The following is a 15,053-nucleotide window of genomic DNA, read 5'->3' as shown; positions in this document are numbered from 1 at the left end:
GTACACAATATAAAAAAAACCAAACCACAAAACATGAGCCAGTGAAGCAGTGTGTCCATTGCCTAAGTCATGTTTTACTAGTGCTAGCAAAGTTACAACCTGAACTGTTTAAATACACTGGAGACGAGAACCATCCCATGCTGTAGGGGCTGGGAAGACAAGTGGAGGAGGCAGCTTGCAGCTGCCTGCACAAGAAATTCTGTTAGCATGCCTAATGAGGGAAAAACGAAATAAAGGTGGACAAGAGGGAGGAGAGAGAGGAGAGGGAGGGTTATGAGAGAGTGGAGGGAGGTAAGAGAGGAGGTGAAGAGGAAAGTGGGGGGTAATGGCAGGGAAAATGAGAATTTTAAAAAGGCAAGTTTGAAGGCACAATTTTACAGAATCCTTGGGGAAAGAGGGTGGAGAGAGGAGTTGGTTCAAATACTACTAAAAGAAGTAAAAAAAAAAATTGCTTGCACATTTGTTTTCAAGATTTTATGAGTGAAAATTCATGTTTCTGTAGATGAAGGGGAAAAAGATCGCTCATCTGACCTCAGGTTCTTTTCCTCTCCTGTTTTTCTTCCCTAAATAAAGAATGCAACGGTGAATATTGCATGATCTAGGGCCTAACTTTTGCATGCTACCTCCCCTTAAGACTTCAAAATACAATGCAAAGGAGGACCATCACACCTTGTTCTCCAAATTGCAGACATTTATACTCATGAAGAGTAACTAGCTGAGGGCTACCTTGCAAATAAACAGCACAGTGAAGGGCAGACTTCAGATCCAATAACTTATTCTGCTTCCCTAATGAGATGGTGATTTAGTGGGTGGAAACTACACAGACGGATGTCGAGCTTTACAAATGCAGAATTCTGCTTGTGCAACTATCTTCTCACAGACCTGCAAAGCACACACTTGAACCTTGTTTATGACACTCTTCAGAGACATATCGACATTTACTGAATTGTCAGTGCCAGCAACATTGCCAAGTTCATTAGAATGAGAAAAGGTCACCCATGTAAGGCCACTGACTCTGATGGACTCCCCTACCAGGAAGCCCACAACAGTTTCTGGGATAGAGGGGAACATGCACAGGTGCATGAACGCACACAATCAAGCCACAACCCCTGCTTCTGAATTGACTAGTTTACTATTATGAAGTTCATAAACTGCTGCATGAAGTACTTTGAGACAACCTGCAAAAACAATAAAAATCAGTAATATTACATAGACAAGACAACTCTGTCATTACATCCTCTTTATTAGTAGGTACTTAGTATTAGTTAGACATAGAAGCAGACCTTACATGGACTTAGAAATGCTCCCAAATGCTACCACATCCTCCAAGCAAGAGATGGACTGACATGGTTTGTTGTCATTTTATCAATGCAAGAAGAACTATGTTTTATCCAGAGAAGAGAAAATAATTGTTAGTGTATGTTAAAACAAAGAACACTTCAGATTAGTTCCAGCTCTTCTGAAACTAGCATACCCATGTGTATCCCAGTGTGGGGCAGAAAAACCTACTTCAGTTTTTCCTAGCTCCCACAATCATGTTTCCAGTCCAACTAAATAAAGAATATGTAAGGAATCTAAACCTTAAACAAAATTAATATATGTTCAGTATCAATACACAAGTGCTACCCAATGGAAGATGTGAATAAGAACTGTGTGGAAATAGATGAGATTAAAACAAAATCCTACCACATCTTACTGTCTGGGTTTTTCTGTCTCTCTGACTAACAGTGAGACAAGATGGTCTTATTGAAAAAAAACCCTCCAAAATCCTCCAACCAACACCCCCCTAGCTAACCCCCCCAAATCCACCACAGCTAATAGCCACCAGAAAACTTTTTTTTTTTTTTTAATAGAAGTAAGTACTTCAGAACAGCAGCTATTCAAAGACAAAGAGATACTGTGTGAAAACAAACCCCCCAAAAAACCCCAGATCCCACCCAGCAAATAAACTCCTCCATCTCTTTGTCAAACAGGGCTGAAAAAGTCTTGTTTATTTTTTCCAAAGACCTGATTTGACTATTACTTATGTAAGTGTTAGAAATTTTTATACTGACTGCCAAGATGTCAGAACACTGAAGCATTAGTACCACAGAAATTACAAAACAGAGAAATCTACAATTTTTCAGCATCATGAAAAAACAAAATGAAACAAAACAATTCCCAGTAATTATACACAATTTTTTTTTTTAATCAATCCTTCAACCAAGACACAAGAAGCAGCAGAGGGAAAAAATTTGCCAACATAAAACAGCTGGTAAAAATCCAGCAAAAAGTTGTATTGAATGGTATACCCTGCCAGACAACTGGTCTTAATAAGAACAGCAGATTGCACTTGCAAGCAGTTCAGAAGGCCAAGATTTCTACAGAATGTGCTCGTCTTGTAAAGGGGAAGCAGGAACTGAGGAAAAAAATGAAGATATATAGAATACTTGCCTGTAGGAGAACACGAAACACCTCACGCCTACGCAGTGATCAGTTTCTCTGCTTAAAGGAACATCTGCATTTTTTAAGTGTTTATGAAAAATATGAACAGATTTTAAAATACAAGGAATATAAACTAGTAAATATATACTCACACAGAGGCAGGTTACAAGGTTAGACAAGTTGACGTGTCGAGGAGCAAACATGTGGAGCTGCTGAAGGCAAGAGATGGCTTGAGCTTGAACAAGGCAGTCAGGATTATCCTGCATCACTGCACAGCCCAAAAGGCAGGAAGTTCTTAAGGCTGACACTATTGTACTGCTGCCTATATTGAGAATAAAGAAGGTAGGGTGGTTTTTTTGTTTGGTTTTAAAACATATCTATTTTTAATAAACCAGATAACCTGTCTTTTTCCCAAGCCAGCCATAATGTTCATCCTCCTAAAGGATGATCCTTGTATCTGTGCCATACTTTGATATCAATGAGTAGTGATCACATTGCTCTCTGGTGATTTAGATGCAAATTTTAAACGTCTGCATCATAACTAAGACATAGACGGGTACCTAACTCCTGAAATATGAACACCTTCTGTTCTCATGCTAGAATTATAAGATGCAAGAATGTAAGAACTGTAAAATGTAAAATTCATGTAAGAAATTTCAGCCCAAGGCAAGGCTTGGAGAACCAGTTCAAACAAAGGAGATGCTATTTTGGAAAGCTAGCAGTCATGTCATCTTGGTTGCATAAAGTCATGGCCTATGAAATACTGTCTTACAACTATGCAAAGAAACTTAGCATCTGCTTACTTGTTACAGTGCAATCACACACATTCAAACAATGTTTAGCAATTCAGTTGCTACAGCAAACAAAGTTGACACTTTTTTATGTTATATACCTTGCAATTCAGGGCCCAGAGTGGTAATAAGTGTATTTAAACAACGACCAAGGCTTTGATGAACTTCAGCGTAAGCAGGAGGCACACTCAACAACAACATGAGAACAAGAGATAAGGTAGGTTCCACATGCACATGATACAAGGGCCCAGCTAAATCTACTATTAATGACAGAGAGTGTAGTGCCCATGCCTGTAAAATAAGAGAAGCAGTCATGTAACGTCCATATGATATACATAAGACCTTTTAAAAATTTGATAGTTGAAAGTGTAATTCAGTAATGAAGTGTAATAGAAGTTGCACTTCTAGGTTCCAAAGGAACAAATAGAGAGGTTATACACAGAAACTTTATGAATCTGATGTTGAATAAGCCATTTTGAGTATTTTACAAGGAACTGTATGTTGTGCAATGAAACAACCAGTTTAAATTTGTCATGGTTAATAAACAAAAAATTGAATGTAATAGTAAATGAGTTTAACAGTGATTATTATTCCTTAATTATATTTTATTACTTAAAAATTTCTTACAGTTCCTTGTGCAAGAACAAAATTGTGAAAAAATACTAGAGTTGCTGAAACAACCAACTGCTGAAACTGTCACAGTTACATTGCACCAATGTCAACAAACAGTTCTTCTTTGTGCAAAGATACTGTGGAAAAAGCTTTAAAAATTCTTTAACTGATATTTAGACAAACACATTAAATACACTCAATGTCTCTTAAAGCTATTCTGACAGATAACAGTTTTAGCCACAGAGAAATAACATTAATTAGTCTTCAAAATCTCTTGCCTTACTCAAGAATGTATATCCACCAAGTTCTACAGCATTTAGGCTACAAATCCCTTTTATTTACTATATGACCCTTCAACAAAAAATGCTGTGAGGTAAACACTGTAAAAGAGACAAAAACTGATACCAAAAAAAAAAAAATCCCTCATCAACAACAACCCTAGGTACTATCTAATCAAAGTCAAGATATAGGTGAATATGAAACTAATCAATCCCTAAAACATTAGGTACTGGTTTTGGTGAGCCTTATCAGTCTCACAGATCACTGAATAAGAACCTCCCACATCTCATCATAGTTCTTGCTATGGAAGATGTTGAAGGTGGATTTTGAGCAGGGACTGTCTTCTACATTGCCTTTGTTGCTGAGGCTGTGAAGTGTTATTCTCACAAGAAAAAGAATCTTAAACTCCAGAATATAATTCACTTAATTTGTAACATAACTTTTTTATGTAAGTGACAAGTACCTGTACATCAGGAGAAGTACTGTCCTGAGACAAAGTATAAAGGATTCCAACACATGCATTCAGGTGCTGAGTAGAACCTATTCCTCCTAGGTACCTATACAGACATCCCAGAGCCAAAGAATGACCTGTTCTTGATACCACATCCCTAGCAGATTTAAGCCTATTAATTGAAAGAAAACTGTTAGTTTAATCACCAAGACTCTTACTACGTAATAAGCACATCTACAAATGAAATTTCTGGTATATAATCAGCAAAAAATTTTATTAGATACTATTATATTTCCAAAATTCTAAGTTCATGCATTGTCTCTTATCTGAAGAAAGTACCAAAAGTATTTTAGATACACTTAAATGATGTTGCTAGAACAGCAGCTGATTTAATTAATTTGAAAGTCTACATGCTTACTTAGATAGTCTTACACTAAGAAATACATGCAGAACTCAGGCAGTGCTTTTTCCTGTTAATTTCTGAAGTGACATCAAATTCACAAAGGAAAACAGCTTTTAAAAACTATCATAATAGGTGTCAGGTAGATTTCTCAAACACTTTTATAAACTCAACCAGTATCTTTTCATGCTTATTTTGAACTTACTTGTCAAAACTGAGTTGCGCTAATCCAGCAGTGAAGGCACTGTCAGAAACCACCTGTGCCAACCTGGCCAAACACTCTGCAGCAGCACATCTTAGAAGTGGATTACTGCTTTCCAAGGCACCCATTACCAACATCAGGGCAGATCTTCTAACTTCTTCTGAACCTAAACTTCCCTTGCAGTTAGCCAAATGCTAAAAATAGACATTAAATATATTAAACAGTTAGACAATAATCAGAGTGTGCTTTTCTGTCAGTCATGCAAAAAATATAAGACCTGTAGAAGGATTTTGATTTTCTTCCCCTTTGTCTGAGGAATTCCTCTCTTTTAATGTGCTGGTTTGAGAGTCAGATGTCCAAACCCACATAAGCGTACATCACAGCACAACATCATAGTATCAACATTATGATTTTAGGAAATCCTGGATAGATTGCAGTAGAACCAGATAAACCAACACATTAGAAGAAGAAAACCAGTGAGAACAGAATAACACAAAGAAAAATCTCAGTCCAAAATAAGAGCATGAGCAAAAGCTACAGCAGTTATCTGGATTGCATACTAAATATGCCCCAAATACAAATATTGTACAATAAAAGTTCTTGCCTATTCTGAAAACATTTTGCCTAAGAAGAGAAGAATGAAAACTGCACATGAACAGAGGAAAATACAAATAAAGCATCAGGGAAAATGAACAGATGGCATATAATTATGACATCACTTTATTTTACCAATTGTTACTTTTTTATTTATACAGTAAGAAATACAAAAGAAAATGACAAAGACAGAAATGATACAAACAGAATTTTTCCGTATCTCTCTTATTTGAATGACACTTGTATGGATGCTGGTACACTAGAGTGTACTAGAACAGGTTTCCCTAAAACTAATATTAAAAAAGGAGAAAACTTAAATAGTGATTCCTTTGCACTCAAGAAAGCTATGCCATCACAAAACAATATAATACCATAGAAAACAGGACCGATCACCTTGATTGTTAATCAAAACACAAACTTCTGTGTACTATCCTCGTTTGGACTGGGGTAGAGTTAATTTTCTTCACAGTAGCTAGCATGGTGCCATGTTTTGGATTTGTGCTGAACACAGGGTTGACAATACTGAGATGTTTTTGTTATTGCTGAGCAGTTCTTACACAGAACCAAGGCCTTTTCTGCTTCTTGTGCTACCCCCACCAGTGAGCGGAGTGGGGGTGCACAAGGAATTGGGAGGCAACACAGCTGGAATAGGTGACCCCAACAGACCAGACCGAGATTCCATACCACATGGCTGTCAAGAGATAGTTGTTTAGCATAAATAAGTTTTAAGTAGAATGAGCTACATAGAGGTAAAACACTCAGTGATTTAGGATGTTGCTTGCCTAGCTTTACTGGCTCAGCATGAGTAGCTGGATTAGATGATGCCTTAGGCCAATAGCTCTGAACTTACACCTAGAGATGTTTTTGTTTGGAATGGAGTTAATTTTCTGAGTAATTTTCCTAGTAGCTGGTACAAAGCTGTGTTTTGTCTTTAGTACAAGAACACTGATAACACACTGATGTTTTGATTGTTGCTAGGTAATGTTTATCTTAAGACTAGGGTTTTTTAAATTTTCCATGCTCTGCCAGAGAGCAGATGCATCAGAAACACAAACCAGAAGATCAGGAGACTACAGCTGGCAGCAGAAGCTGCAATTCCTCAAGAACCACCTACCTGCACAGACACAGGGAAAGAACCCAGTAACATATTAGAAGACCCCTTACCAAAAATCACCACTGGACCCAGAGACACATGCAAGGCACATAAAGAGCATATGAAGGGTAGGTGCATAAATCATAAGGGTATAATTGCCTAGGGATTTTTGTTCTGAGTACTTCAGAGACACCCAGCTTGAGCTGACCTGCTGCTGTATAACTCCATTAAATAACTTGGTTTTATAAATCTGACGCCTGACACTCCGCTACGGGAAACCCAGAGTTAAGATGGAAGAAGGAGGAAGCACACCAGAGAGCGAGTGTATGTGACAACAAGGAGACGAAGGGGACACCTGTCTGCTCACTGGGGCTGCCCACTGCAAAGGGGTTCCTGTCCCAGCACCTAAAGTCTCAGGTGGTCTGTGTGCGACTCCTTGAACAGTGTGAGAATGCCCCTGCAACAGCTCTTCCTTTAACATGGAATCATGCTCAGCATATAAAGTTGGGAGGAGGCAAGGGAATTTCTGGAGTGATGGTTTTTGTCTTCCCAAGTGACTGTTAGGCAAGATAGACCGCTGCTTTTCTGGCAACAGTTTAACACCTGCCTGCTGATGGGAAGCAGGAAATTAATTCCTTGTTTTGATTTGCTTGTGTGCATGGCTTTTGCTTTCCCTATTAAACATCTTTATCTCAACCCAGGAGTTTTCTCACTCTTACTCTTGTGATTCCCCCATCCCACTGTGGGGGGAGTGAGCAAGTGGCTGCGTGGCTCGGTTTAAACCACAGCAATTGATGTATTTGAACCAAGAGATGCTATGGTTTAACAGAGAGAGAGAGAGAGAGAAACAAAGGGGAGAGAGAGAGCAGATTTACCTTTAAGGAAGTAGAAAAGGCTGACACAACATGTAGCTGTACTATTTGTTGTCGAGATCCTTTTGTTTGCTTTATGGAATTCAACAACTGTTCTAACACCTGGAGCCTTAAACAAAAAGAGAAATCACAGAATTGAAAATTAAAGAAATGAATAAAGCTTTTAAATTTTATTTTAAAATCCATAACAAAACCTATTTATTATAGAAACAGAGGTAGAATAAATTAACTCCTGAGCATTTTCCTTCAACAGACATCCCTGTCTACTACAAAAAAATTTGCATATTCCATTTCAGAATATGAACTTCCCTATATGAACATGAAATTCTTTTACATTTGTTTCCTTAGACGTATTCATAGATAATAGCTTATATCTAAGTAAGATTAAACAGACATTATTAAAAGGAATACATGGGAATAATGCATTTTGACTTACAATTGAGAAAGGAGGGGGAAAAGGAGAAATAAAATGAAAATGTATTTATCTGCAGCAATTAATTCAGGTCTTGAGAAACAGGTGAAGAAAACCAACCAGCAAGCTGGTGACAGTTGGGGCAAAAAAAAAAAACAAAGAAAAAAAATCCAAAATAAAAGTAGTCAATGAAGACAGAATGAAGAAGTAAAGGCAGGTCAGAAGAACAAATATATCTTGCGGCAATTTTATTGGCAGGTATTCTCATATACAAACAGCTGCCTGGAACTTACACTAGATCCCAAGCATTCAAAGTTGTGAAGACATCAAGACTCAGGACTCATCAACACTAAACACTCATCCCACACAGGAAACTATAAAACCATCACCAGCAACAGTGATCACGATCTAACAGTTGAGGTCTAACTACAGCTGGCTTTGAAAATATAAGGCTATTTGATTTTAAAATAACTCATCTGCTCTAAAGCTGCATTCAAAATTATTACCAGCAGCACACAGAAGAAGCAACTGCATGCAAAAATCTTCAGGAATTTTATGCTTTAGCAATCAGTGTGCTTATAAATGTGAAACAAACCAAAATGCCATGTATGCAGCGAGAAAAAACATAGACAAAAACCCAAGAGAAGTTTTTGATGTCTTTTAAGCATTCTTGTACCTTGACAGAACTGTGTTAAGACACGCTCTATTATTTCTTCCCATCCACTTTTTATAAAGAATGTATTATGCATTAAGCACCACAAAAATTGTGTAATAGCTCTCCAAATAGCTTCCATTTTGATCTGGCTATAAAAACAAAACATTATTTTCCTTGGTCCACGGAATTTGCTATGACAGTAACCTCCTGCTGGATGTGCTTTTTTGTTGTCAGTAACCTTAAAGAGAGAAGTCCAATAATGTGGTGGTCTGAATTATGCTATTCAGATGGTCTACAGACTCCACTTATGCAAAAAATTTTTTTTTTCAGAACTGTTTTCTTCTGCATTCAATGTCAAACACTGTAACCATCTTACAACATCTCCTAAATTCCCCAGCAGTTACAGATACTACTTTACCTGTGAGATTCTGTTATGTGGGAAAACATAACTCCAAAAAGTCGAGTTGCTGCACTGATAACAGATAATGCAGGAGGTAGTGGTTTAGGTAATGAATCCCCTTTTACAAATTTCTCATAAATTGAGTAAGGGTCATACTCCAAGCTGCCACCAGCTATGCTGTTACCTAAAAGGAGCTGTAAGAAGCAAAAAAGTGATAGCCATATTTTTGACCAAGTCTAAATGAGTACTGACCCAAATAACTACAACTGTATGAAAATACAATAATACCTTTATAATAAAACCAAAAAGTACCTGCTCTTCAATAAATCGGTGGTCAGTCTCCTGCAGTAGGGGACCGAGTAAAAGGCGATCGTTCTCATGACAAAGGGGTGGAAGCAGGAATGTAGAGGCATCAATCTGGCTATCTGGGACAGTCAAGTCAGTCACTAACTCTTTTAGAACAGCACTGAAATTTCCTTTAAATTAAAGAAAAAATATTCAAAACACTTCATTAGCTACTTGCCACAAGCAATTTTGGGAGCAATATATTCATCCTGAAATAGTAACATCCATCTAACATTTCTCTTTAGTCTTCAAACAGTTAATTAGAGAAGACTCTCTGTTAGAGGGGAAACCACAGAGCAGTACCTGACATAAGCAAGCTAAGCACCCACAGCAATCTAGAAGCTGAAAACCAGAGAGTTTTACCTTTACAGAAGGCATAATGCCATAAAACTGATAATTCAATAAATTAGTTACATTTACAAATAAATTAAAGGGGGAAAGGCAGTTATGAACATAGCCATATTTTCTTCTACTTCCTGAAAATTAATGCCACAGAATGTATTACGTAATCACAAAGGGATACTTGGACTTGGCAAGCAGAAGTAGTTTAAAACATCCATAGGTTTGATAAGTAACCAAAAGCTGATTAATGCAGTGCCCTATTTTAGGAGTTTGCATGCAAAAACCAAAGCAGGAGGAGTTTACTGTAGGTTACATTATGATAAATTACACTGGTAGTTAAAACTTTCACATATTTTTGCACATAACACTGCTGACAAGGCTGTACATAATACTACAACACTGGGCACTTTGAGTCAGACTACTGAGGTTATTAAAACAGGCTTTGTAGTGAGAGAACATTTCCAGTGCTGAACCACATGTGATGAGAAAGGACTGGTTTGTAATTGCGGTGAAGAACACTGCAAAACTGATTTTAAAGAATGTACACAGTCTTTATACAAATATTACATAAGAATTTACCTCCAGAGCATTAAGACTGAAAAGTCAAGTCCTCATGAATTGGGAAATATCAGCACTAAGATGCGGAGAGGGGAGAAGGACAGGAGCTTAACTCCACATATCCAATTCCTCGCATTCAGTTTTGTTGTTAGTTGACCACACAATTACATGTTGGCACTGCAGTTGCTTAAAATTTTTCAACACATGGAAGTTCCAAAAAGTGGGTCAACACAGTTATCAGCACCTCATGAGCACGAGCAGAGTTATTAGTATAGCTGGAGCTGGTAGCTGCAACCAGCTATTTAACCGTTCCTGAAAACAGAATCTATTCTGAGAAGCTGACTTGCTCTCCCCTACCTGTCAAACTCCTATCAGCATGTCTCCCCTGCAGGCATCTGTTGCTTTGCCTGCCTCCCTGACTAATGAAGCAAGTATGTAATTTTCCCAAAGTGCTTTATTCAAATCTTAATGCAAAATGTTTGCACTATCACATATATTGCAAGGCGTACAGATAATGTGTGAGAGGAATAGAAATTGAGCCTTTAAAAAAACCATGATACTGAACAACTAGAAGCTGTTTTTTCATTATTAGTCATCACAACAAAATTTCTTTTAAAAAATCCCCTTCCTATGAAAAAAAACAGTTTTTGAAATAAAATTTCATGGAGATATCCAGCATTTTTTAACCAAATAAACATTTATTTTAGTCCCAGACAGTTGGCAATCCTCAACACTTCAAACAATATTACCCCAACGTAAAGCAGTTCAAAATTTTAAGCCAGAATGCAGTTTCACCATTCTAGCTATTAATCTCATGCTATTAAGAAAGAAAAGTGAATGCTTGTATTCAATTTTATGGTTTAAACAGTGGAACATAACAAGCACAAAAAGCCGAAGAACGGAAAGAACTCTAATGAGTTGTCTGACAAAACATATTAATTTCAGACAACACGAAACATCAAGAAATCTAATAGAATTCAAACTACTGAAATTATTTTTGTGGAATTTTCAATTTGGACAATATCAAACTTTTTATATTAACTCACAAGGAATAAATGTTTAGCCTCAAAAACATGAGCACATTATAATCAAAAATTAATGACACATGAAAATGATCACAAATACGACTTGTCATCTTAGAAACACAACCAGCTTTCCCCAGCTTTAACAAGTTCATACTTTGGAGCAGATAAATTACAGGTCTTAACCATTCACACACGATGGAAGACAGCAACTAAAACATGTTAAATGTATTTCACTGATGTTCAAGTTTACCTAATATGTTCTTCTCATATCTGTTATTGCTGAAATAATGCAAAAAATCAGTTATGATTCGTGTACACTCAAGGTAGAATTTTGCAAAATTCTGCTGGTTGAGCAGATATGATTTTGAGAGATGACAAAGCAATAAAAGGAACATCAAAGAGGCAGAAAGTGAGTAGGAAAGGACCAAACAGAGCCTAAACAAGTCATAGTATCTCAGGCCTCAGAAATCTAAAGGCATGAATTGACAGAGAAGCTTGGGTATATGAATAGTCTGTTTTCAACTGTTTATTTTCTTGGGTATTTTGTTTTGTTCCTCTTGTACTAAAGAAAACAAGCTTTGCACATTATTTGCAAATACTAAAAGCTTGAATTACAACTCCTGGTATATGTTTCTATCACCAATTTTCTTAAAAAGAAGTAACTTACAGATTTCTATCATCTGGCTAACTACCTGAATTGAAGAAAATAAATAGAAAAGAAATAAAACCATGAAGAGGTGAAAGCTTCTCAGTTTGTCACTCTGAGCCATGTAAAATGTGCCATGCTGTGCAACACAACAGTACTAATTATAATAACTAAATTTAGACACTGAAAAAAGCATTCTGAGTTTCATAGTGACAATCTTTCCCCAAACAATGTATTTTTAAAATTCCCAATATTTGCAAAGACATACAGCTTCTGCATGAAGCTATCCTACTAGAAATATTATGGAAAGAATGGTATTTGTTTCAAGTTTTACCTTAGAAACTTTTCATCGCATTTTTAAATGATGCACACTTATATGTTAAAATATATAAAAATAAGTTCTAGCAATGTATGTACTTCCATTCCTTCCCCACTCTCAAACTGCTATATTACACATGGGTGGACACCTCTGAGACTATACCTGTTAAATTACTGTTTTGATTCTAAGGCTATTTTCAAAGCTTTCAGGGGGGTGTCAACTTATTTGTAAAAAACTTATCAAGCTTTTTCTTTATTTGTTGGATCTAGAATGCAGCATCCTCAGCTAGGCTGCTCTCTCACAAGAGTTATATTTTGCAGGTCACACTGTAAAACACCGTATATTTTCAATGAAGTTAGAACATAGGCAAAAATCCCAAACACACCAAGAAACTGCCAAACCCAGCCATACCCAAATGTTTGTATTCTATGACATGTTGCTCCTGTATTCAAGAACAAAAGGAATAACTTGGTCTCAGGGACAGCGGTGCAATCTTCAGTCACAAGTGAGTATTGTAGACTATGCTTCATTACACAGAGACTTCTAATGTGACAACAGCTTTTAAGGCATAGGTCAGGGATTTGTCCCGATCCTCTTAGCAGTTGCCACTAGATGGAGCAGATTATTTGAGTAACGATTCCCTCCAAGATACAGAGGACACAGCTAACTTAGAGCGTGTTGCTCCATGTTGTTTCTGTCCTGAAGAATACCCTGTACTTCTCTTTACAGCTGTCAAAACACTATAGTTCCTTGCTGCAGTCCATACACTACTGTATGGCAAATGATTTAAAGATAACAAAGATAATAAATATTTTAGCTGAAAAGTTAGACCCATCCAACTACATTGCATATTTAATGGTTTAGAGGCCTAGACTCTTTTTGTTATGTTCTCCTATAAAAATTAAGTCAATCCCCAGATTTTGTTGAAACTGTTCCTTAAATACAAACCTTTTATCCACAATCTGCACAGGATCAGATTAATATGTCTGTAATATATGCTTAGTTAATTCAATTAATTTGAATTCTTTCAGTGGTCTATATGCAATTAGTTTAAGCTAAAGTTACACCTTTGGGAATTAGGATTCAAGGGAAAAGTAAAGCAGGCATCAAAGAAAAGAAATTTTTCAACTAGTTTGAAATTGAAACGATGACTAACTTCAAGTGTCAACCAAAAATAGAGCAAAAGCATCTCTTTGTAACAGAGGTCTGTATTTGTATTAGGAAAAGGGAAAAAAGATCATGAACACTAGCTTTTCAAAACCACAGTGACTTTGCTACAATTCATCAAACTTATATAGAGGGAATAAAATTTGTTTTTTAGAAAAGGTGGAACTAATCTTTGCTGGCTGAATGTGTGTTGGACAAAAACTTAAAAATGAGCCCATGGTATTTTAATGGATTTCTCTTTGTATGGAAATACGTACCTTCGTAGGCCTTTGGGGGCAATACTGCTAGTAATTCATAAAGTTTATGTCTGTAAACCGTTGATGGTGTTTTTAAGGAATTTCCATATGATTTGTATATTGAAGAAAGCCTTAAAATATAAAAAGCATGTCAGAGATGGTAGGGACTTTAAGTTTTATGTAACACCCCAGTTTCATTTGTACCGCTCTACTGAATGCTTTTAAAATCTACATATATTAGAAGTACAGTTTTGATTTGCATAACTAATAGTAAAAGGAAACTGATTTATTTCACATATTCTGAAAAAATGTCTTTTGTCCATTTCCAAGCGTTATTTTTATTTAATACTAGAGAAATAAACAAGCTTTGTATTTCCTTTGATTGTACCTATATTTATGACATTATTGTGGATATATTTCTCTAAGTTAGAGCTTAGAGCCCAAATGCATTGAATTGTTCTATATTCCAAAGGCAAAAGTTTAAAAATTATAAAACCCTTTCCAGCTTAGATCTGAAATTAAATACAGAAAATATACATGTCTAAAAGATGTTTTTCCAAGCATATTACTGAACTTGGATTCTTATTTTATAAAAAATAATGGTATATAAATGAAAACGTGCATGTTTAATTTAAAAAGCAGTATATAAAAACTAACTGAAAAAACCCTTGCAAGAAAGTTTTCCTTAGATTTTTCACATGACACTGGAATCTGCAAACACAAACTCTGATTTTTGTCCCTTGAAAAGAAAGTTCTTTAGAAAGTGCACTAATCAAATACAGAAGATTACTCTAGGTTTTCAAATAACACTTTTATATACACACTTACTGTGTCAATAAATCAACAGCACTTGGGAGAGGAGGAAGAAGTCGCTGAACAACTTCATCCGTAAGAAGACCAGCACAGTGGGAAACAAAGCTTTTAATAGCTAGAAAAGGAATTGGATTTCAACTTACTTAGTGTGAGTTATATTGAAAAAAAAAATCACATTAGCAAAGTAATTACATTGTCACATCACTAATAATGTATAAAAGTAGAAGAAAATAAACAAAAAAATACTTTGGCCAATAAATGAAAAAACTGATAAAAATCTCAAATGAAAAAAGTCAGATGCACCCTTTTGGTGTGTCAGCTTGGACATTCATACCCTGACTTTTAATTGCATACATAAATGCAATTATTTTTTGCCTTTTGTTATGAACTAAGTGATCGTATATAACTCAACTTCAT

General features: G+C 36.2%; 1 protein-coding gene across 6 annotated transcripts in view; it reads right to left on the bottom strand.

The window, feature by feature from the left end:
• The window catches only part of HEATR5A (HEAT repeat containing 5A), a 65,304-nt gene that overhangs the window by 21,873 nt on the left and 28,378 nt on the right, over positions 1-15,053 (bottom strand). For all 6 annotated transcript variants that reach the window (XM_032113347.1, XM_032113346.1, XM_032113351.1 and 3 more), the window contains 9 exons: positions 14,652-14,751; positions 13,845-13,954; positions 9,498-9,661; positions 9,204-9,379; positions 7,722-7,827; positions 5,163-5,353; positions 4,570-4,729; positions 3,317-3,506; positions 2,577-2,746 (listed from right to left, as the gene is read on the bottom strand). In XM_032113347.1, coding sequence (XP_031969238.1) covers positions 2,577-2,746; positions 3,317-3,506; positions 4,570-4,729; positions 5,163-5,353; positions 7,722-7,827; positions 9,204-9,379; positions 9,498-9,661; positions 13,845-13,954; positions 14,652-14,751 — 1,367 coding nt within the window. The remainder of the gene's footprint in view (positions 1-2,576; positions 2,747-3,316; positions 3,507-4,569; positions 4,730-5,162; positions 5,354-7,721; positions 7,828-9,203; positions 9,380-9,497; positions 9,662-13,844; positions 13,955-14,651; positions 14,752-15,053) is intronic.

This window comes from Corvus moneduloides, chromosome 6, assembly GCF_009650955.1.
Source record: "Corvus moneduloides isolate bCorMon1 chromosome 6, bCorMon1.pri, whole genome shotgun sequence".
Lineage (NCBI taxonomy): Eukaryota > Metazoa > Chordata > Aves > Passeriformes > Corvidae > Corvus > Corvus moneduloides.
This window is presented reverse-complemented; position numbering and strand designations above follow the sequence as displayed.